At 39.1% G+C, this 24,773-nt stretch overlaps 2 protein-coding genes across 6 annotated transcripts in view; one reads left to right on the top strand and one right to left on the bottom strand.

The window, feature by feature from the left end:
- The first annotated feature begins 1,010 nt into the window (after positions 1-1,010).
- FBXL22 (F-box and leucine rich repeat protein 22) lies at positions 1,011-7,538 on the top strand. Its single transcript, XM_085303279.1, has 2 exons — positions 1,011-1,951; positions 4,332-7,538. Exons 1-2 carry the CDS (start codon positions 1,617-1,619, stop codon positions 4,675-4,677), a joined length of 681 nt encoding a protein of 226 aa, XP_085159405.1. The 5' UTR covers positions 1,011-1,616; the 3' UTR covers positions 4,678-7,538.
- Positions 7,539-11,413: 3,875 nt separating this feature from the next.
- HERC1 (HECT and RLD domain containing E3 ubiquitin protein ligase family member 1) overlaps positions 11,414-24,773 on the bottom strand; it is a 105,935-nt gene continuing 92,575 nt past the window's right edge. For all 5 annotated transcript variants that reach the window (XM_085303272.1, XM_085303276.1, XM_085303273.1 and 2 more), the window contains exons 63-79: positions 24,251-24,316; positions 24,029-24,154; positions 23,304-23,442; positions 22,652-22,833; positions 21,709-21,864; positions 21,032-21,154; positions 20,368-20,470; positions 19,484-19,653; positions 18,005-18,143; positions 17,654-17,823; positions 17,103-17,272; positions 16,763-16,928; positions 15,482-15,558; positions 14,828-15,080; positions 14,444-14,596; positions 13,215-13,520; positions 11,414-12,320 (exon numbers count right to left, since the gene is read on the bottom strand). In XM_085303272.1, the coding sequence (XP_085159398.1) occupies positions 12,135-12,320; positions 13,215-13,520; positions 14,444-14,596; positions 14,828-15,080; positions 15,482-15,558; positions 16,763-16,928; positions 17,103-17,272; positions 17,654-17,823; positions 18,005-18,143; positions 19,484-19,653; positions 20,368-20,470; positions 21,032-21,154; positions 21,709-21,864; positions 22,652-22,833; positions 23,304-23,442; positions 24,029-24,154; positions 24,251-24,316 (2,685 nt within the window). In that variant the 3' untranslated portion in view covers positions 11,414-12,134. The remainder of the gene's footprint in view (positions 12,321-13,214; positions 13,521-14,443; positions 14,597-14,827; positions 15,081-15,481; positions 15,559-16,762; positions 16,929-17,102; positions 17,273-17,653; positions 17,824-18,004; positions 18,144-19,483; positions 19,654-20,367; positions 20,471-21,031; positions 21,155-21,708; positions 21,865-22,651; positions 22,834-23,303; positions 23,443-24,028; positions 24,155-24,250; positions 24,317-24,773) is intronic.

Raw genomic sequence — 24,773 nt, 5'->3', positions numbered from 1 at the left:
AGTCTGAAAATGATGAAGGAACAGAGTGGGAGATCCAAAAAGTTAGTATCAGAACATAGCAGAACAACTGCTGCCCCACCGTTCACTCCACTGKTTCTCCAGTAACTGGCTTACCTGGTGTGTGAGATTATCTACGCTTGTCCCTCTCCCGGCTTCATATGCACTTGTGCTATGTCCACAACCAGCTTCCTAAGCATTAAGTAGGAGAGGGAAGCAGGGGCATCCTTATTATTTCAAATGAAGTATTTAATGATAAAGGTTATGAAAACAAAGAAAGATTGACAACCATTAAGGACAGCTTACATATATATAATAGAAAATTACCCTAAAGAACCAYACCGATCCTTACTTGCCTTTTACTCTGAGCCACTGTGAAGTAAAAATGAAACTGAACTCTGAAAAACAAATCTTGAATTTTAAAGTGCAATTGCAGGGTAAGAAGGATGAGCTTAACATCAATCCCATTCAACCTTGTCCTAAATTGAAACAAACTCTATTAAAATGCATAGCTAGGGACAAAAAAAAAAAACACCCCAAAAACTGCCTTAGTTGATTAAAAGAAAGCATAAACCTAAATATAAGTAAAATGTGTATTATTTTTCTTACACAATCAGATAGAAGATAGATAGGCAATAATCTACTCAAAAATAATTTCATCAACATCCAAGTTGTAGTTGTTCAGTGTTACTTTTAATTTTAACCCTCCATTTGCTTTATTTTTCTTCTACATTAGCATTTCTGCTGCTGAATCTCCAATATTGGAAATAAAACACTTCTTAGTTACTGATTTCTAAAACCAATCTCTGTCTCCTTTTCCCCTAAAGTAAGAGAACTAAAGCTACAGAACCAAAAGTAACATAAAAAAAAACTTGTAAAACTCAAGCTAATAAAGCTATTAAAAAGCACCTCCACCAGTAGAGCAGACTTGCTGCTCACATGCATGTCTTCCTGCATAACACTACTTTCCTGATGTAAAAGGTGAAGAAACAACTAGCACTGTTTGCTCTCAGGGCAGCAGGCAGGAAACTGCCTGTACAGCTGAGGCTTGTAAATGGTAACTGCAGGCTTGTTCTGTACATGCTTCAAAGTACCCAGAGAATTTTAAAAATTCTTTTTACAAGCTATTAGTAAAAGGCCATTAAACTAGCTGCTCTTAAATTACAGTATCCCAGTCCTTCAGTGTGACACAAAAGTGCATCCTTAAAAATTTAATGAACAAATACAGGCAATCCCCCCCCCCCGGCCCTTGCACCATGCAGCTGCCGCTACTCCGTGTTCTTTAACTCAGTACAAGCTCTCTGCTAAACATCAGCATTGTCTCAAAGGAAAATAATCCCTTTTAAGGAAGCATTTCATGAAAGTCAAGTGCTGCAATTCTACATGCCCATTCCAGTCCCTCGCAGAAGGAGAGCAACTGTTTCGTACATGCATGTTTCTTATCCTTTCCCTGCTCTTAGCTTCTGCTTCAGTTGTTGGCCAAAAATAAACACCATTCCTCAACCATATATGTGCAACAGCCTCCTGGAGACCCCCCCCCCCCGACACACGCACACACTCACTGCCGTTACGCCACAAGGCCAGGAGACCGTCTGCTTTCTAACACGCACTGAAGAGCTATGCGTATAACTCAGCTGAATCGGGAGTGCCTTTTACATCTGTTTTCTTTTCTGGACAAAAACAGCAGAAAAAGTTTAGCAAAAACATGTCACAAAATGCTAGAAGTGTTTCAAGATCCTTTACTGTGGTGTTTGTTGAACTTTCATTCTCCAGTGGAACTAAAGAAGGACAATTTTCTCCTGGGACCTGCTTTAAAGTACTTATCCATCTGCTGGCATTCACAGAGAGTCAAGGTGTGTAACATTGAGGACTGGATGAAAAACACTTTCCAGAAAGACTTCTGTAACAGGCATGAGAACACTGTCAATGATTTTTTACTAGAAGTTTGCAACAGGTACGTTCTTTGGGTATGAAATGCTACATCTAAAAACAAAAGGTTAACTGCCTCAAAATGAGAGCACCTTAGAGCTCTTCTCCATATGGCCTACCTGAAGTGGAGCATTAAGTATGTGAGTGCCTTGACTTTGGAGTTTTAATATAGAGATTAAGTTGGATTTAGTAGAACTAGTGTATCTTCATATTGACTTTTTACTGAGATTCCTCAAGCCTAGCCTTTTCTCTTATTCTTCCTTTTTTTGAAATGAGTAGTTACTACCAGAAAGTGCAATGCTGGCTAGTAAAGTACTATTTAACTAAACTGTACCCTTCTGGCAGTACAAAACATTGGAGTGAGGGAAGGGAACCCCTAAAGGCRAAATCCAATTTTACATACAAATACATGCAGAGAATATCTATGGAGGACACAGTTCCATTTGGAACTAACAATGTTAAGAACCTGACAAATTGCAGGATGTTGACAGAGCACAGGCTGGTGGTGAGAACCAGCAACATGAAATCCCAAAACAAGGACTTAAATGTAGGCTCAGAGCAGAATGCAAGTTAAATGTACAAAATTTCAGAAGTAGCTGTTCTAGAACAAGTGATAAAAAAATCAGACCAATTAGCAAAATATTCTAAGAAAATGCATCTCCTCCTACAGAGGAAGTGTTCTCCAATTTTGGCACTGCAATTTTTACCAGATGCCACACACAACTATTTTCATCTTTTTGMCATCACAAATTAGCATTCAGAAAGAGGACATGGCAAGACCACACCTCTGCAGAAGTAGTTTTAACACTTAAGTGCCTTCCTCTGCAGAATCCATAATGCCAAACTGACTGCTGGACAAAATTGAAAGCAAAGCTTGTGGGTAGCAAGGAATTTCAAAGGCCTGCAGTCTATGAAAATTCAACAGATGCCTTTCAACCTTGAACAGCTACATTTCCACAAGTTAAAGCTGAACTCTTAAAAAAGAGTGTGTATGAATGCTGCCCCCACAGTCATTTTAGCCTTCCCAAGCCAAGTTCCTGCCTTGTTCCAGCAACCTTCTCTAAGCAGATCCATCACAACAACTCTGTGCAAAGATAAATACAAATTAGAAGAGGTTCAGTATGTATAGTTCCCCGAGTTTATTTTTGCTCTGTTGATAAGACATAGGAAAAGCAAAACAAAAACCATGCAGCTGACATGATCTCGTTGTATTAGCTCAGCTCAAAAGGTGAAACCAAGCAGCAGTTTGCAGGGCAGGGGTTGGTGGGGGCAGGGGGGGAGGAAGAGGAACGTCCTAGTGCATGTTTAAGGACAAGAGGACATGCTGCAGTGCCAGCTGTCCAGTAGCGGCCACAGCAGTGCCCCGCGTGTGCACCCACTGCTGTTGAACACAACAGCTGAACTTGATACATGCTCTAACCACAAATCTCTATTTGAAAGAGCTTACAGACACCTTCTTACAGGCCTTACAGGACAGCAACAGGTTATTAGTTTTGCTGAAAGGGCTCAAGAGCAACAAATCAGCATTACTGTTATCAGTTTTTCCCCAAAAGTCATTTATTAATGGAGAAATACTAAGCTCCATTCAGCTTAGTATGGGCTAGCTAAACTGCTGCTCCCTGCAGCAAGCTGCAAGCAAGAAACCAACACACACTGTAGGGACAGCAGGTTGGTGCACAACAGCTAGTAATAACTACTGCTRCTCCASTAATAACTGGCTGCTCCAGTTTACACAGACAGCTCAAGTCRTCAGCACGCTGCACTTGGGAAAAARTAGGTCTCTTCTGCACTTGCCCAGGTCTAGCTAAGAAACAAAAGATTTTACTTGTTTCAACAGGAGAATTCTTACCAGTCCCGATCCTTTGAGGAAGGCTTAGGAGTTGTGTGGGGCTCAGACATCAGCACGCCATTAGGCAGCAGGGTGTACTTACTCAGCAAAACCAAGGAGCTGCAATGCACACGTTAGTTCCCATAAACCAAGAGAGAGCAAGGGTCTTGCTTGCCCATGCCCAGCACATCTACAGCCTCTTCACTCAATTGTCCTCTACTGCATCCTGCCTCAAACCTTCAAGCACGGTTGTCTTYGTCCCCCGGGCTTGGAGAAGGGCAGCACCACATAAAAAACAAGGCAGCTGCAGCTTGAACAGGCATCCACTTTCCCTTCCCACTAGGCCGACTGAGCTACAGATGTTGGGACCAACAGAAAAAAAAAGTTAAGTCTTGAGATTAGTAAAGCTGTGCATTAAGCTCTATAAATGCCTTTATCTAACCCCTCCTGGTAGAGCAGGAAATATTTTTCTAACTTTTAATTTCTATGATGACAGTGTCTTAAAGACATTGTCTTCTCCCWACTCCGCCCATCACTCATTTTTCTCTCTCACCTGTAACGATCGCCGTGTTTTCAGATGTCCAAATCTGCTATCTCTGACCCTCTCTGGATGTGGCCACGTAACGGATGATTGCATCCTGCTGCTTCTCAAAAACTGCCCAAACCTCAAGACACTCAAACTGGAAAACTGCGTGCGGATCACTGACCAGACCCTAGAAGCTGTGATCCTCTACGGCAGATCCCTGCAAACGCTCCATGTGGATTTTTGCCGGAATATAACACATACTGGTCTAGAGAGAGTCAGGGAAAAACGTCCTTCAGTAATGCTGAGAGCAGAACGAAGTGCGAATATGATCCCAGACAACAAGCCAGAAAAAAAGCTGACGCTTGAAAAAGCATCAAGAAAACTGGTTCAGCTTTAACTGGAACACGCTCTATGAAGTCGGTCAGCGTGGCTCGTGCACTTCACTTCCGCCTTCCTGCGGGGCGGCCGTGCTGCAATTAACTACGGCTCCTTAGCTGCACCCTGGGTTAACTCCAAACACGTGGCTGGCAAATTCTGTAAAGGCTCCACTGGGAAAATACGCATCTCCGCCATCACAGTCTTGAGACATTTTGTTGTCTGCTGTTTCTTGAAACTGGAAAATTCTACATTTCTGTCACAAGATGTTAGATGTAATTAAGGCTAAAAAACAGCGATTCTGATACCTTTGTGGAAGAGGGGAGGGGAGAGAAGCAAAGCAGCAGCAGATGCTGCTTGGGTAATTGTATAATCTGCTCTAGTTCCAGGGAAGGTGACTGACAACCTTCTGTAAACAGAGATACAAGACTCATACGTGGTCATTCCATCAGCTAGGGGTGACAACTACTACCCCTAAGATCCCTCTGGCAAGCAGATCAGGCTCTCTGCCAACCACCACTTCCTCAGTAATTAGAATTTGTAGCTGATTTGTCAGACTTATTTATTAACTGGGAATAGATACGGCAACATGCGCAAAACACTATTTGACCCTTCGTATAATGTATTTTGACAAGCTACACTTCAAGCTGTTTTTTAAAATTGGCATTAAAGTAAGCTAGTTTACAGAAGTAATAGCCTATAAGGCAATAATTTACAATCTGTAAGTTACGCAACTGTAAACGTGGAATTAGGAAAGTGCTACAGCAAAGAGAAAATCTGTATTAACATCTGTTTGTCACTGCAAGAGTAAAAGCACCCAGCTGTCCGCATCCCAAACCACGAGCTGCCACTTTCCTGCATACCACTCTGCCACATGGAAATGAAACACACTCGTGACAGGTTGCTGCAGCACGGTCTACACCAAAATACGACACCAAGCGCTGGTCATTTAYCTTGACACAGCACGTGTTCAGCAGCTCGGACTGGCAACGTCAGGTGCCAAGGTACCGACCTACTTCCACACATACTTGGCCTGAAGGAAGGTGAACATAGGCTGAGTGTCAATTTACTCCTGCCAGTAAGGAGTAAACCACACCTACCTTTAAATGTTTCACCTGGCGAGTGTCTCAGTGTGTAACACTCCAGGAGGAGGATGGCGTAGCTTGTTTCTTGTTTGAGCTACGACGTGCCTTGTCGAGGAGCACTGCCTCAAGCGCTGCACGTCACCTATGCGGGAGCATCTCCTCCGATTCAACCTTCCATTATCTTCCGTTCTGGCACGGCCAGAGCCCGACTCCTACGGAGCGTACCGGAGAACGCAAACCTGCACGTCGTCCTCGCTCTGCCCCTGAGCTTACGCTTACCGTGCGTCTCCTCTCCCATTCAACGCAATTCACTGAAGAACTGTAAACTTGCAATGACAGGCGGATAAATGTGGCTAGTGATGATTTGGTTTCTCCTACAGGTATCAGTATAGCTTCCATGCTGAACACAAAGCCTCGTACAGACCACGCTGACAAGCTCTACAAATCCTGAACAACAGAAATCCAGCTTAATTCACAATGAAGTCTACAGCAGAAAGATTTCTTTTAAAATAAAAACCTACAGAGTGTATTTAAATTTAGAAATATTAACCCTTGGAAAATACTATTCTGTCCCGTAGAGTCAGCGTTTCTGTTCCATTCCACAAAAGCTATTCACGACTTCTTCACTCCAGCAATCCAGYGCATACATCACAGTACATCTGGTTTTCATTTACATGAACGTGCTGTGCGTTTGTTGATAAATACATGAACTGGAACTTGCATCACTGAATCCAATTATATCAAGTCTATGATAGTTTAAAATAATTTTATAGTTTGTTGCATCTTTAGAGTTTTAAGTGCATCTTTGGCTATAGCTCTGGAGACTTACATTCTGTTAATTACTTGTCTCCATTTTACTTTTTGCTGTATAACTGTAAGATTACATGAGCTAACATTTCCTATAAGGAACACAATTAGTGACTTCTTAAAATAGCTATTTAACTAATTATTTATGTTTGCCTTGAATATCCAACACGACGTATTTTTTTTCCTTAGGGAATGATGTGACTGTAATAAATCTCTTAAAAGATGTGTGGAAAAACTGCTATCCAAATAAAGCAGATTTCTCCCTCTCACTGGCATCTAAAATGTAGAAACAAGTTCTGAAATTAGGCCTCAGTTACTTATGAGTAACTGGTTTGATTTCTCAGCWTCTCACTGTATTCTTTTTACTATATTATCACTCCTTTAATAAAAGTTATATGGAGAAATATTGCTTTGGGTATCATAATGTAGAATTCCTATTTTAACTTAGCTCTGACGCCTTAGGTAGCCTTGAAATAAAGAGTTATTTCAAGTGATGTGTCATTTTCCCTTCATATTTGAACAGAAAGGAAAGAAATATGCTATCAAAATACCACTTGAAGCCAATTCTTACTGCAAAAGTAGAATTGTAGAATTTTATTTCCAATTATTTTCTCTAAGATGATAAGTTTCAATTTCAGTAAAAATATTTTTATAGACTATATTCCTAGGGCTTATTCTTCCTCTGCAAGAACTGATTAACTAGCTATGCATTCCTGAAAATATTCTTTGTGTGATGCAACAAAAATGGAAAAAGGATTTTACAGCTTTTCACATTARTGAATATACTTACTCCTCCTTTCCATCCAGGTTTATTGATCTGCAGATACTCTCTGGTACTCTCATAAATTGGCTGAGCAACAAAATAAATCACAACATTACAGAATCTTAGTGAAACAGAACTAAAATTCCAGAGGAATTATCCTGTAAGTATGAGTATCTGTAAGAAACCCTCACTCAGGAGAGAAATAAAATAGTTATTGCATCTGCACAACTTTGTGATACTTCTACAGCATGACACTACAATATTCTGCTATTTCATTAATTCTTTCCTAGAATTTAAATAGTGCCCTTAAGCACTCCAAAGAAGGAACAAAACTGGAAATATCCCCCCCCACCCTGCCCCCAAAAGGGGCAAACAGCAGTCCTAAACCAGCATCTGCAAGTTGATGCTGCACTGAATAAACAGACTGCAATGTGGAAATTGCAATGCTTACACAATTCTCACCTTGAATATACTATATGTGCATGGAAAAAAACAAGTTTCACATACTTTTGGCTGCTAAGCCAAAGGAAGTCAAAAGAAGGCGGCGGCGGCGAAGAGAATGCTAGAGCTGTCCGAGCGACCCGAGACCCTGTGCTGAGGCCAGCTCTACGTGCTCCGCGACGGACGCCCTTCTCGAGAGGTTAAATCTAACACCTAACAGGCTTCCAAGTAGCTACAAAATACCAAAGTGGCCTGCATCGCTTTACATACTATTTATGCCTTTTTGCCAGTCTCCCCTCAGGATTGTTTCTGAAGGTTGGTTTATTTGCTTATTTCTGTACATTTATTTGCTTATTTCTCATATTTCTTTGCCCTTCCCCTCCTTGCATGGGGGTATTTGTTCACGATGGGTAAAATTTGATCACCAAARGGTGTTAACTTTTTTCAGCATCAATAATCAATTTGCTTATTTAAGTATGTAATTTGAAAACTGAGTATATAATCATTACATTTTACTTAGGCCATTACATAAGGATGGAAGCCCACTAAGTTTTCCTCAATCCCAAGCCATTTGAGCTCTGTCAAAATTCTCTTAGCACTAGTGAAACATTTTTTACTCCTACCATGCTCTAGCTTAGTATTTTGGCTCTAACTTACCAGGTATGAAAGGCAGAGGGCTTGTTACACATTACTTTATGAAAGTGCTAAAAGAAAGGTGGTATAAACGAAGATGCCTGCTCAGATTATCAAATGCAAGTAACAAATAATAATTTGTTTTCAAAATTTCATGCCTTTTCCTACACAATAAGGGAAGGCAATATCCAGAAGATCCTTCACCTTTTCAGTGTGATAACACTGCCCATCTTAGCCACACTGTACAGGAGGAAATCAAACCTATCCAAGTCTTGCAGCACAGAGAAATTGCTTACTTACCAGCAGTTACACATCACCACCCAGGCAAGAGGGCTAAATGACAGACCTGATCACTTCTGCTCTTCTAAAAAGTGAACAACTGTTACCTTCACATTCACATTCACTGTTTCCAGTCCCCGCTGAGCACGCCGCCCGCGCGCCCACCACTGCCTTGCCAGGGCTGCCGGACACCCCAGCTCTGCTTCTGCAAGCCCCAGAAGGCAGAGGGCTCGCGCAGCCGCAGCGACRGGCCCCCTCTAGCCCTGGCCTGCCTGCTCATCCTCTCTCTAATGGAGCTGCCTACCTGTTTCCAAGGGCTCGCCGCTGGTCTGAGCGCCCACGATGCTACGGATGCACTTCCTAGCAACAGTTCCTGGTGTAAAAACCAGCGAAGAAAGTGGCTGGAAATACCAGAGGAAGTAAGAGRACAAAATACCTAATCCCCAGGGGAGAAACAGGACACTGAAGAGCTCTTCAGGAAACACTCGTTCTCTGTCTCTGAAGRGCTGGCGCCCACGGAAGAGGTTAGGTCCTCCTCATTTACAGTAATAAGTAACAAGCAATAAATAAAAATAATATTTAACAACAGATGCAGGCTTTTGGCATCACAGTGCCTTCCATATAATACCTTCCTAGAACCGTACTTTCCTGGCAAAAGCCTTTCAAGCTGTTTTTCTGTGCTCATGTTTTGAATTTAACACTTCTAAGCGTATTGTGCTTCACCCCTCATAGGATTTGAAACGGCTACAGACAGACAAACTGCCTCACAACCACTCTTACCTCTGATCTGCACTACTGTCACTGACCTCTGCTTCAGTCATGTACCTATGTCCCATCCGACCCAGAGAGGTGGAAGGGAACTGAGGCACGACACCTGGAGACAGCGTGTCCACYGCCCCGAGGCCACTCGGCCCGTGCAGCAACTCTGCCGCTGGAGGGTCTGCTACAAGAGATCGACTGGTGCCATTTCTCCCCCKCCCCCTTAAGCGACTGCACGTGTGACCCATGACTATGCAACGCAGGCACACACTGGTAATATTTATTCCCCCTTCTATACAAGAAGAGATTTGCATACATAAAAGACCCTTAAAAGGACATCAGGTTAGAGCTTTTGCAAATGGTCTCCGACAGTAGGACAGACTCGGCGCTGTAAATTCATCTCTGTATGCAGTTCTGYGTAGAAAGCATTACACCAGAAACATGACTCCAGTCACGCTCAGATGCCTGAGCAACAACAACAAAAAGCCAGTGCGCAGAGTACAAGGCAGGCATGCACAATATAATTATGGTGAAAACAGCAGGGCAAAGAAAGGAAAAAAAAAAAAGAGAGTCAAGCATTTGATAGATTTAGACATGCTAAGAGAGAAAATTCAAAGGAGAAGCAGAATAAAAAAAAAAAGTCTCAGTTAAAGGAATTGAGCACAATCCTTTAATCAACATTAGTATTTACCAATACCAACATCCTATTACACTTCACTGTAAACTGCCTCCAAAAATACCCTCGCTACCCAAGAACCAAACTGCATAGCCCATACAAAACTAGTATTTTTCAGGTATCACTCCATTTTCTTCTGTGCCTGAGTGAAGCAGACTAACAAATTAGCAGCACTGACTCACATGTAGCTGAAACCCAGCAGACAGTAATGCAGGATTTTAACCAGCAGTCTGTGCTCTTGTGGGTTTTTCAAGTCTGATTTTTGATCAGGGTGTGAATACACTCCTGCACACACAGCGATGAGGCACCAAAATCTCGGTGCAATTTGGAACCACTCGGCACAACGGAGGAGGAAGCCGCTCTGCAGCACCTCACCGCCCCCAGCGCCCCCTTCTCCCGCACGCTGGTTCTTGGCCACAGCTCATGAACCTTTCGCCTCTCTCAACAGCCAGCAGCCAGTCATTACTGAGGACCTCACCAGGTAAAATATGCATCTTCAAATTCGGACAGGTTTAGAGTTAGCCCTCTGACCACTACCGCCTGGCAGCGACACGTCACGTTGGTCTCGACCAGCCTGGCCTCGCCAGGAAGTTTCCTGAATTATCCCTGCCGCCCTACAGCAACCGCACGAGGGCAGACGAGAGGAACTTCTGCCTTCTCCCGGGGGGAGCCCTGTCCCGGGGGAGCCCTGCCAGGCTATCGGACCTCCGCAGCAACCCCGGCGGCCCCTCGCCGAGGCGGCCGCGCGAGCCGGGCCACAGCAGCAGCGACTCGCTGCGAGACGCTTCGCCGCAGCCCCCTCAAATCCTGCTCCTCCACACCGAGCAGCAGCACGGCTAGCTGGACACAAACCTCGTGCGTGACACAGACGCTGCGGGGAGTCATCTGCTCTTCAGCGTTTCCCACGGACACGGAACAAGAGGTTTCTTCATGCAGCACGTTACCGTCCCAGCCAAGCCCGGACCCTCCTGCRAACCACACGCTGCCGAGTACAATGCGATTACAGCTCCGCCAAAGCGAGCCCGAACACATGCAAGTTACTGAAATCAAAGGCATAAAACTAAGAACRTTTGTAAGACCTACTGCCTTTCATTCGTGATTTCCTTGTACCCTGATCAGGACTGACGGATAGGACTGACTGATCAGCACTATGTATACATGTACACATACATATATACATGTACATGTATATATTTTTATTTTTATTTTTTTTTGACAAAAGATTCAAAGAGTTCTCTGTTTCAAGGTTGCCATACATCCTCACTGTCAACAACTACTACTCTGGAGGAGAAAAATGCTTAAAGGAAAAGCAAAATGGAATCAAGTACAATTTTAATTTGTATTTAAGGACAGGTGATAAATAGTAGCATACCTGAAAACAGCGGTACCTCAAWCATATTCAGAGTGCAGGGCAGTGCTACACATCAGACTAAAGATAAACATTTTAAGATGTTTCAAACGTCTTGTCTGAACACCGCAATATTAAAATTTCCTGAGACATACAATGTAAAAGCATGAAGACTGAGTAAACCATAAACAGTTCATAAATGCATACGAGCAACCAATTCTTGAATTTGCTTTATTTTCTCTGCATAAGGAACCCTGCACAGGCAATTCAAATTAAAACAAAATAAATATGTGAATATTCATGTAAAACTGTCCTTGCTAATGAACAATTATACACAATGTACAACTCTTCAGGTTCACTGGGAGGGCTTAACAAATGTACTATTCCCAACAAAAATGCACCAAAATGTCTTCATGCAAACTTATCAAAAGTGACCAAAAAAGGAAAAAAAACTTACTGATCATACCTTTTTTGTTTTCTTTTTCCTTTTTTTCTTTTTACAATCACAAAAAAAATAAAAACATCTAATTTCTTGTTACATTTAGAGTAACTAAAATGTGGCCACTGTTTATTAACACCTGTTTTTATGCTCCTAAGACATCTATGGTTACCATAAAATTATGTCAACAATGAATTGGACTTAGGGCACTATTTGTAGTAAAAGGAAGATGACTTTGTTCACAGAATGTTAATAATCTGTGTCTGAGCCCTCTGCATTGTCCACATTCCTTGAGAGCATATAATTGTCCATATCTATAGACCTGCAATTATTGATTGCATAGCGCAAACGCTCTGCCATGATTAGTTGACTGGAGTAAGGTGGGAGCCTCAGTTGAAAGAAACAAGTCTGTGAGGTAGGCAAGCTGTCGTAAGGCTGTGGAAACGGACAAAAGGTGGGACACCGTTAACTTYGTGAACGAAAAAAAACGCAGCATATTCTTATTTCATTTTTCCCTCCTTCCCGGGCTCTGTCGTTCACCACTGTCTCATTTGAGCTCAGCTGGCAGTAAACAACTCCTGCGAAGAAGCACACGAGCCTTCTTCGTTTACATCACTTCTTTCCTCCCAAAGTATGTGCAAAACCACTGCTACGCTGCCCTTCCTGTACATCATTGCACCCACTAAGGAAATGGAACCATTTGAGGAGTAGATCACACAGTTATTTAGCAGCCCACGGGAAGATACTAAGCAACATTCAAATTACACACCATAGCGTGCCTTAGCACAAGGCAATTTGAGACAGCTAATCAAAGATGACAGTYAAATCACTGTTATTTTATATTTGCCCAATTCCTTCATTCATATAGTTCACAGAGAACCTGCTTTCACTGCACAAAAACCTAATGTAACTCAAAAGGAACACACCCTGTAAAATAAGATACTGTTAGCTCAGGGGTTTTAAGGCTTTAGGGTTCACTACTGGACATATGCTGCCACTTAATGAAAAGTTAAAATTATCAAATAAAAAAAGGAATTGAAATAGAAAATGACTGTGGACAAGTAACAATCGAAGAGGTTACATTTCTCGTGCAAGGACTCATCTTGACCTCCAATTCATATAACCATATAGTGAATCCACCAAATGCATTAAGATGTAATTCATGCAGTGTTATATACTCTACACAATTAAAACCCTTGGTTTTAATAGCTAAGGGCTTATTCCATCTTATGTTTTCTCTATAAACTTACAATTAGGGAAACCAGGTTCCAACGGCCAAAGCACAGATTAAACTGGGAAAGAATAAAACAAATAGAAATAGCATCTTACCCTATCAACCTTCATTATTTGGAATCGCTGAGAGATATCAGCTGTGTTGGCTGGCAATCGAGATCTTCCTGACACAAACCTCATGAAAAGGACTCTTTCTTCATTTGAAAATTCTTCCAAGGTATGCCAGAACCACTGAACCAGTTGATGCTGTTCRTCAACTTCCCTGTATCGCACAACTTTCTTCAGAACTTCAACTGATATTTCTGGCATTCCACAGACCATTTGCTCCAACTGCTTGGCAGTCAGAAGAGACAACAAGGGAACTGGAACAATCCAAGACATTCCTTCTCTTACAGCAGCCACCTATTTTCCCAAAGAAAGAAGAGATACCTGAAGTACAATTATCTCAGCTCTGCCATSCATACGCAAAGTTAACATACCTGCTAGCAAATGAGATAAAGAGAGAATTATAGGAACCCTCTTGAATACAACCTCCCTCACATGCATCCTCTTTCAAAATCCTGCACAGTATTACAGGTATATTTGCACATTAAAAGAAAAGATTCTGATACAGAGCAGAAGAGCTTAAGAAGGTACACGTTAGCAGCACAAATGATGATGGCTAAACCAAAAAGCTGCACAGATACCACGTGCCTGAGCTGGAAATAGCCATTTGGTACCTCTGATGAGAAAGTCATTGTTCTACTGAAGATGACATCATCTTTTTCTTGGGAAAAGGGCAAATACTTTTCTATTATGCAAATTTGTATACTGCTTTCATGTGCTTCGCTATCGAAATGACAAAATATACAAACGCATGCAAATCGGTAATCAATAYTTTTCAATGCATTTCATGTACTATTTGTAGTTCCTATGCAGAAGCACAAGAGAAATATTTTCAAGTTAAACAAATGTTAGCAAATATTACGTACTTGAACTGGACTGTAAGTCGATATCCTGCCTAAATACAGTGCACAGCATGCACAATTGCAGGTTCATTTCCCAAGCAGAGCTGACAGTTGCAGTAAGAGCTACTCTAATGAAAGAGGTTCTGATTTCCAGTGTTCTTCTAGCAACTGAGGAACTACTAAGGAAAATATGACTGATTTAAAACAAAACAAAACAAAACAAAACAGTGTGTGTGGAGAAAATAAGCTATGGGGACCCAGGAAACATGCAGAAAATCAAGCTATTCTTATTCTTTCCAATACGCTGTAATGGAAATGTAAATAAAACCAAAAATGCTGGTCACATTAACACGTACAGAGTCATGATGAGATTCTTACCTGACGGTCCATTTCATGGAGTCTGTACTCAATTGCCCTCTCCACATATTCTTTCCTGTTTGAAAAGGTAAGTGGGATACTGTTCCCTCCAGGGATTATGGGAACCATTTTACCATCAGCACTTTGGCCAACAAAAGAATCTAAAGGAATCATCTGTTATGCAAAACAGAAAAAGTATGATCATCATGAGTCATTCAAATTATTTAAATTTAGGATTTTATCAGTCTCTAGCTATAACTCTAATAAGATCACAAACTCTTTCAAATACACACGAAGTGCTTGTTTGACTGATTTATTTAATTATATAACAAAATTAATGCTGAAGTTAAGGTCAATCGATACAAGTAACCACTTGCAGAATAAACCAGGGAGTTCCAGTTTTACCTCATGGAAATTTTCTTCAGTAATCCCACTGTCTTCAATGTGAAGAATGCTGTTGAGGGTCTGCACATAGAGCAGATCTACCTCCTCCAAATCCTCCAAAATGAGTGGGATACAACAAAGTTGCTTCCAGACCATTGGAGCCAAATGAAGATCTAATGGCTTTTTTGTACGAATTGCTACACCCATGAGAATGCCTAAAAACTTAAACTGCATCAGATGTTCATCTGAACATGCTGAAGGGTTAAACAGAAACCTGAAAGAACAAAAGAAACAGTGTCAAGCTTCCAGTGGAATTTCTGTGCTACTTCATCTTATTAGAAGTGAAAGATAAAGTACTTCTAAGTGCAGCATAATAACTGTCAACACGATTATCAGCAGAGGGTGTCCAGATGAAAAGATTATCATCTCTAATGCTCCAAATAAAGAAGGCTGAGATGTGCTCAGGATTAGTTTTGCCCAAACAAAGACAACATTGACATTACTCTAAATTCTTTCCTTCACTTCAAAGTAACATCATAACCTGAAGGAAAAACTGTATGAGGAACAACCGTTAAGTTCTGCTTACTGCTTAACTCACTGCTTGGTATAAAGTAGTACAAGACTTAAATTTTCACCTGCTAACCTTTGCAGTAACAGGAAATTCTGACAGCTTACCTATCCCTATTGTAGCCTACTTCAGCTGTAGCATTTGGGGAAGGAATAAGCAGGTCTACTACTCCAGTTTCCAGTTCCTTAAAAATCAACAACAAAAAAAAAACCTTCTTAGGCATAGGAATAACAAATCTACTATAGCAATATTATGACATTATAGCATTACAAAACAGAATGATCTAYGACAGTAGCGATTACCTCTTAAAAAACTCATTTGGAATGTTTAAGAAAAAGCCACATGGTAAATAGGATTTCTACTAATAAAAATATGATTATTTCACAACCTGCCTTTATGTCAGATTATAACAATTATTTTACTGTGACTGTTTTGTGATAGACTCTTAGTACCTCTTTCAGAAAGGAGCAGAAGCCATACACCCAACCAGCTTTTTGCAAGAAYCAGAAATAAACAAAGTTTTCCAGCGAGTTCTGTTCTGAACACACATTGTACCTCATATTTTATGAAAACTGTCTAGAAAAAGAATCCATAAATTAAGCCTGAAGTCCTTATCTGAATCAACCCTAATCTAGTTTTATAGGCTTTAGATACTCCATTAATAACTGGAATTCTTCAGTTCTCTCTACTGAATTCTTCAGTAACTCCCATCACAGCTCCAGTGTTATCCATAACTGTTACCATGTCTCCGACTAAGCAGATACACTAATTATTGTCTTTTGATGGCATTAAATCTCATTCTTTGGGATTTGGGACTCCTGTTAGATCTGAAAACAATGAAAGTTCTTCAGTCAGTTTTGCCTGAATCCTTCTGGCTGCAATCATAGCTGTCCCACCTTAAAAATAATGATAAGCAGTACACATTAGTACAGCCCAGCTTCATCCTACTCCTACAAGTCTTTTCAGGTTCACCTGGAAACCGAGCTCTTCAGACAGCTATGGTCTCAATAGCTGCCATATCCTGGTTATAGACCAGCAAATGGTCATTCTCCCCTGTATTTACTGAGCTCCTTTCCAGCACTGAACCTGAGATGAGACATGTATCTTTGAATGCATGAAAAACAGCTGCAAAGGTTCATGGAATACAGTACAACTTCTCTTACAGAAAATGCTGGCTGGACAGAATGGGGCCTGCATAATGTTCCACAATGTGGCTTTATGGCATTTCTTTGTTACAATCTGAGGAAGATCTCTTTTTCCTCAAAGACATTCATAGGTGCACAATTCTAGTATTTTCACTATGGAGTGATGGACAGAAAGAATTTGTTATGTTGCACAAATGCTAGAGAGAACAGAAATCTCATCCCATGCATTCTGAACTTTCATACCTGACACATTTCTGTAATAGTGTCATCAAACACTCCTCCTGCATCATCAGCTCCTTCTCCAACCAGTTTCACTTTCCAGGCACGGGAAGGTAGGCGAAGGTCTGATGCATTCAGTTTTACTACTTGTCTTGCTATCTGTACAAAAATGGGCTTGCATTTCCGACCTCTTTAAAGAAAAGAAAAATGTCATACAATTCATACAATTTACAAGTGTAAAGGTTTCCAAAGTCACTTGATTAGTAAAGCTGTACAGCGAGAACTGAGTGTGCTAAAAATACAAAATGCACGAATTTCAGCATTTGTTTGATGTCTAATACAATGCCTTTAAAAAAGTACTGACCTGGTTGATATTCTTTTTACAGTAATCTGAGGCCCGTAGTTTTTCCCCTGAACCATAGTTTTTCCTATAGAGCGTACCATGGGGAGCGTGTACACTCGCGGTGCTAACAATGGCCTTAGCTGTCCTTGGACTATTCCCCATGTTCCAGCATTGTAATGAGATGTACTATTCTGCAATAAAGTTGGATAAGACTAAGTTTTATGATAATAAAGAATATTAGTTCCATTCTTTACAGAATAAATTAATTCATAATTAATTACTAACATTTCAATATTTCAGGAAGCAGCAAATTTCACCTATTTCCTTTATAGCTTTAAGGCTAGTAAGTTTTTGGAAACTAACCTTGACACAACAGTGCTAGGATAGGTGAAAATACATCCCAGTGCTTTTCACAAAGGCTAGTTTAATCAGGATTTATATTTTATTTATTTATTACAGAAATACTACAGAACCTATTACCAAAGATCTGTCTTGATCTGTAAAAGAACTCTTCAGTGACATCAGTGGCATTACACAACATAGCTAAGCGTTTTTTTCAAAAGGAATTTTACCTGGTTATTGGGACTGAGGTTTAGTAATCTCCATGAAGAGTACATGAGGTCTGAAAAATGGTACAGTAGCCTCAGCCTTGCTCGTACTGTGTGAATGCTCACTTCTTTCAGTGCCCCATACTGTGGCGGAATGGCATCAGGTAAACCAAGCTGTAAAGGCACTGAAACACCTATCACAGAACAACAACGTTAGTTCATAAAGGGTAGCAGAGAGACAAAGATAATAAAATCCTSCTGGGACATAAAACAGAAAAAGCTTCATCTCAAACATTCAGAAGTCCTTGTTGCACTCATCCCGCAGGAAACGCAAAGACTAAATGAAATGACCACACAAACGACCTCCATTTGTACCTGGAGCTCTTGGTGGCACAGGTGGAGCTGTCCAGGCAGCACTGTGGCAGCGTCCTGCTGAAATCTGTCGAATATTCTTTCCTTGCAGGACTGTTACTAGTGTTGGTTCTCTGACATGGTTGGTATGGCCCAGTCCAAGCTTGTAATTTATAATACACATAAAAGGTATAAAGAAAATGCAAAAGAGGTGATCATACTTCTAAAACTCACTAAGTAAAAAAATAGAGCAAATGGTAGAAGTATTTGATAAAGTTATCTCTACAGTATATGCTAGGATTAAAAAAAAAAAAACACTTACTTTACACACCTTTCACTATGCTAGTATTAACCTTTTTTTTTGCATAGACTACTAAAATCCATACCTAACAGGAATAACAGATGTAGGTGGCAAAGAATCCTTAAAACAGCTAGAGGTTTTGGGGGATATTGCAAGCTCTTTTGTAGACTGAGAAATCTATGCTATGAAGTCATCTATATCRCATAATCTTTCTCATGTATAGTTGACACAGCTCATTTAAATGCYATTTTTGCTCTAGCATGTAAATTCCTACAACAATTTACATAAAACAATCCTTGTGAACAGAAAGTTTACTAAAGCTGTTCTGATTTTTTAAAAGTTTTGTATTTCAAATTCTACAAGTGAAAATTTCATAAAAGTCTAGAWTTTTTTTTACACTTCGTAAGAACACAAGCTTTTAAAATTACAGGGGAAATCACACAAAACAGACTTCTAGAACTAAGTTTCTCTACATCTTTTACACTAACAAGCTTTTCTCTTCTGTAAATACAAACTAAGTATCCTTACAAAAAGGACTTTCCTTTCAGAAATTCTTCCAAAGATTCTGCTCATGATACCTTTCTCAATAACTCAATCCTAAAATACTAGACCACCAACTCTATCTAACCTTGCAACATAACAGTCAACACATCAAGAGGCTCTTTCTTAGATTTGCAGTATGTAAAACTACGAAAAATTAACTTATACATGGGGCAGGAGAGGTAATGAACTTTCAAAATCAAGGATAAAATAACAGTGTTCAAAAGGAACATTTAMTAACATTTTTTCTTCTGAATTTGAAAAATGACTCTAAGGGGTTGATTTTTTTCTTTATTAAAAGAATCTAGAGGGTTTACAAATCTGATTATCAACTACCATAAATTTTACTATGTTTAAAAAGACGTGATATCTCAGAAACAAGGTAAAATTCTGTAAATTTTTCAAAAAAGCTTTCCCTAGAATGCTTTGGGGTAGAATATTTTTGGTGTTTTCTCAAACTATTGCCATGTAAGAGCATAGGAAATCAAAAGGAAAATCATGAAAAAAAACCCTAAAATGTTGTTATGGCTAAGAGGGGGAGTTGGACAACGAAGACACCACCACCACCACCACCTTTCTTTTCCATTAAACATGTTCCAACCKCATCTATAAAGCATAATTCATTTTATTAAGGTTGGAAGTTAACAGGAAAACGTACATACCTGTCCTTCGGAGTTGCTACCCCAAGCGTATACATCCCCTGTAGATGATAAAGCTAGCGTATGCTCTGCTCCTACAGCTATGTCTTCAATGAAGATTCCTGACAGTACTGGAACTTGTTGGGGTCTGTTGTGATTTCGAGCTCGGCCTTCTGGTAAACCTATGAGGCGATCTAAAATTGCAAGGAAATGGCTACGTATGTAAAGACCAGTTCCCTTTAAAAAGTTAATTTTACTTGCAGGCAAGGAGAGACAGAAAGCAACTCCAAGCGCTCACAGAACTAGGACACTAATGTGATTGTTCAGGGAGTAATCTAGCATATGTTTCCTACAAAACCTTGCAATGCTCATTAGTATTGCTAAACTGTTATTTTCACTTTAAGACTGAAACAAGATCAACTTATATTAAAATAAGACTGCTAGATCTAAATTTATAGTTGTATAATACATGGAAATGTATTTGAGAAGAGCAAACATGTTTAACTTGGTACCCTTGGAAATTCACCTACCTAGACTTTTAAACAGGCTTGTGAGCCTGTAGATGGGCTCATGACATGTGATATAAGCTTTATRACACAAACTAAACATTCAAGTAGCCCAATGTTTTTGTGCTTGTGAAATTCAATCAAGTTATAGGAAAACATTTCAGAAACTAAAGTAGTAAATTGAAAGGTTATCGTGAGATCAAACTAGACGCAGTTATAAACTGGGATTTTAGGCCTACATTGAAATTGCTGTGTTGAAGTTCCAAAATTCATATACGGTCAGTACAAATCTAAAAAGTAGTATTAATTCAGTCTTATAAATGTATCTTAATATTCTTCCTTYTCACTTTCAATACACAAAAAATCTATAGCTGGAGAGGTTCAATTAATAGATTGTCTTACCCTGTCCAAAAGTATATACGTGACCATCTTTTGTCAATGCAACAGAAAATTGGGTTCCACAGGCAACTTTTTTTATTCCAATTCCACAAAGAATATCCACTTTCTAAGGGAATAAATGAGGTGAAAAAGAGCGATTGTATTATGAGGATATAAACAGGAAATAAACAAGGAACTCTAACTCCTGCTTCTGAAATGGAATTTATAATTCCCATGATATAATGAATATATTGTAGTATTATTCTAATTAGGGCTTGTAACTGAATACAGGAAACAATGTACACTTTTCTCTTTTTCTTTAATGAAACTAACTCTTTGTTCTACATACAATGATTCCAAATACCTGTTACTTACAGGYGGTTGGGTGGGTTGGAGGGGAGACAAGTGTGTAACAGCTTTCCTCCAAATTCCAAAATAACAAACCTCTGCTTTAAGCTAGCCTTAACATTTTCACTTTTTTCATTGTCACAAACATAAGGTCAGTACCATTTACATGAAATCCTTGAAGTGTCAGGCTCAGCCCAACAAATCACTCACCAGAATTATTTATGCTAGTCTATATTAGAATAGTAAGTAGCTGGAAATAATAATACAATCTCAATGCTGCATAGCCCATTTTACAGCACTAAAAATTTATACAAAAGATAATTTCTCTATGAATTCTAACCTGTGGTGAGGATTTTGCCGTGGAATTTCCCAAACCAAGTTTACCATAATCTCCATCTCCAAAAGCCCACACCATAGAGCCATCTGTTGACACAGCTACCGTATGATTGAGTCCACAGGCCACCTGATTGAGAGAAATATGCTTTTATGACATTTTTTGCTAGCTTACTGCTAACTCCAACACCATAACTATCTCTTAGAGGATTTTTTTTTTTAATACTAGAACAACATCAAAACTTCTATCATTTAATACTGCATTTTGAAGATATTCAGCAGCATATYAGCATTTTTAGGTATTTGCGTCTTCTCTATTCCTAAATCAAAGAACAGACTTACACTAAATACGTTCATTGCTTTAGGATATAAAATACCTTATGAATTCACGCTTAAAAATGCCCAAATATCTAAAGATGAAACAAAAAATTAATAATCATTAATTTTATCATCTATATTATATAATATTAAAATACATGGGCAGTTTTGTAGAAGGAGGATCAAAACAATCAGAAAAGAAACGATGAAAAAATTATACACGCTGAAATTCTACCATCACATTCAAAATAAATGCCAAAGTTAAAAACAGAGCACTCAAACTGATGTTATGACATTTCAAAGGCAGATATGTTGAAAACATCAGTTTTAAACAAAGATACATTGTTATTTTTAGATAGGCCRTGCCTGTCCAATCTGGTAACCCTCCAGCGCTGTCACTCTTTCCGGAAGTTTCTTGTTTGAAGTATTTCCTAGTCCTAATCGACCATAATCCCCATTTCCAAATGTAAAAAGTTTGCCATCTGCTGTCACCACAGCTGAGTGTTTAAAGCCACAAGACATCTGCAAGAAAAATATACGCATTTTAAATTTGTGAGAAATAGTATATTAGCTATTACATGTTTAGGCTTTTCCTTCCCTAAACTGTATTTACTTTATAAAGAGCTAAAATACAGATATTTTATTATTAACGATTTACTCCTAACAACTTAACTTTCATTTTCCTCAAGGGTTATGTTAGGAGGAGGCTAGGCTAGTATCTGGGTGAAGAAAGGCTTTTAGTCTCTTTTTTAATTATTTCTACTGATTTCTGTTATCTGCAAGCTGGCAGAGAACATAGATTGATTTTGCTTTATCATAGGGATATTTTAAATTTTGATAAATTTTCAAAGACAAGTATCTTTTTGCACATTGTTTTAATGCACTCTGAGTAGTTAAGTTAATTAAGAAGGGGGCTGAGTGCCTAGTTTTAATGATCAAAGATATGTGACAAAGATTAAGACAAAATTTTAAATTGTGTTTATATTTTGACAAYTTTTTAATCATATCTCCCATTCATGCTTTCAAATTCATAGTCTTCTCAAACACCAAATGTCAAGTAATATTAGATAACAAGTGAGCTCTGCAATACTAATATTCTTCAGAYGGAAACTATCCACTTGGTTCACAATGCTAGAGAGCCATCAAAAGTTTCCTCTTTTCATTCACTTTAAGAAGTCACACTGGTAAGACTGACAATGATTCAGGAACTTTTCTATTGCTATTTGTACCAGTCACCCCAAGTCAGTATCCCTAATGCTAAGTTATCATGCCTACAGGTTATACAAGTAAAAAGTATATATTTTGGAACCTGCACCACTTCTTCTCCTTGCAGAGCCTCTATTTGCCTAGGTCTGCGCTGTCTGTCGCTGTTCCCATGTCCCAGTTTTCCATAATCTCCATCTCCCCAGCTAAAGACTTCCCCACTTTCTGTTAAAGCCATGGAATGTCCATCAGATCCACAGGAGGTCACCAGCTGTGTTACTACAAAGCCTTTTAAAGAAAACAGAGTAAAAGAAAATTTAGAACAAATCATAACAAGAAACTCATAACATCCATTTATCCAAGCATACCTAATGGTAGCAAAGTAAGTATGGGGAGCAAATCAACCAGGAATATAGTTTTCCTGTTATAGGAATTCATTTGTTCTTAAGGAAAATATTATCTTCTCATGTACAACCTATGCTTCTGGCCTGGCACTAATTTGGAAATGAACTGTTTCTAATTTGAGCAGGCACTTTTCCCCCTAGTCATCTTAAAATTATGGACTTTTAAGATATCACTACTTAAAGTCTTGAGGAGAAGCAAATACCTAACATTTATGCAAGTTTTTAATTAAAAAGAGTACAATATTTTAAAGTATAAATCTRGGGGGAAAAGTGTCAACACAAACAACTATATGAACTGCTAAAGTGCTTATTTTTGTTCCATCAGTTGACTGATTTCAAACCCAACAGTTTTACCTTGCAGTGCTGAAATGACCGTTAACACATGAAGATCATCAGAATTTCCTTGTCCCAGTCTCCCATAGCTCCCTTCTCCACAAGCCAAAACTGTGCCATTAGCTTGAATGACAAAAGTGCAATTCTGACCACAAACCACCTAGTTAAGAAAAATGCACAGGATATGTAATGAGTTTGGTGTTTTAAATACAGCAACATTGCATTAGAACGTGCAATTATTGTTAAATCATATCAAGATCACAGACTATTTTGTCACATGGCAAATGTTTCTGGGACAAAGTTGTTTACATAATACTCTCATTCAACATTTAAGATTGTTTTATTACCTAATCACATCACAATAAAATTATTTCATTGAAATATGCTACTAGTTTTGTAAGAGAAATTGCAATATATTCTCCTACAGAGATTTAGTTTTGACATTTTATCTTGAATGAAAATGTTATTTGAGAAGATAAAATTGACATATGCATTATGCTAGCGCTGTCCAGGTATTTTAAATCATGTTATATCAAATAGTTTTATTTTGCCACTTTCAATGGTTTCTTGGTGTGAATCTGTGAAATAGTTAGTGTAAAAACTTGAAAATACATGATCTGGGCATGCTTTATAGCAAATTCTAACAACAAATTGAAAATATGTTTAGGGAGATATTTTGACAAACAAAACGAACAATACATGGTATCTCATAAAAAAGAGAAAAATGACTATCTTTAAGTGATTACCTGCTGAGCCTGAGAGAACGAAGGCGCTGCTACTGGTATCATAACATTTCTCCCTGCTTCTGCTAACTGTCCGTGCCTTCCTGCTCCCCATAGATACACATCACATTTCCCTCCCAAGTGCCAATCCTATGGAACAGCATGAAAGAATGCTTTAGAACGAGAGTACTTTCAATAGCTTACAATGTAAAAAACCAAAAAAATAGAAAAATCCATTTTACTAACCTCTGGCCTTGATGTTGCCCATGACATAATCTGTTCATCCATACCATTGATCCATTTACTATTATCCTACACACCAAAAGGCACAGTCAGTTCAAGAGCTGCATATTATTTTGCTGGTTTTTAATATCATTTCCTTTTCAGTAAGAACAATACTGACATTCAAATTATTCTAACAAGAAAAACAGTAAAAATGCATGTGTACAGACTCAAATATTTGGTTTTTGTCCACAGGTCAAGCTTATTTCCTTAATACAACTATCTACCAACTTTTGCAAGACTCACAAGTGCAGCACTGTGTCCTTGAATTAGGCAAGGAGGAGGGGAGGGAAGAGGAAGAAGCAAATTTTCTGTTCCCTACAATAGTCATCAAAAATATTTTAAAATTCATATTGATTATTTTGGAAAACGAGTAGGTTAAAAAAATATCAGTAAGGAAAAAAATCACAATGAAATCATCTTTTCCTTTTTAGTGATATTGAGGGTGATATTGAGGGCTTTTTTAAGTTTTAAATGGAAAAATTGG

Source organism: Rhea americana, unplaced genomic scaffold (assembly GCF_003343005.1).
Source record: "Rhea americana isolate MKP2758 unplaced genomic scaffold, rheAme1 scaffold_2, whole genome shotgun sequence".
In the NCBI taxonomy this organism is placed as follows: Eukaryota; Metazoa; Chordata; class Aves; order Rheiformes; family Rheidae; genus Rhea; species Rhea americana.
This window is presented reverse-complemented; position numbering and strand designations above follow the sequence as displayed.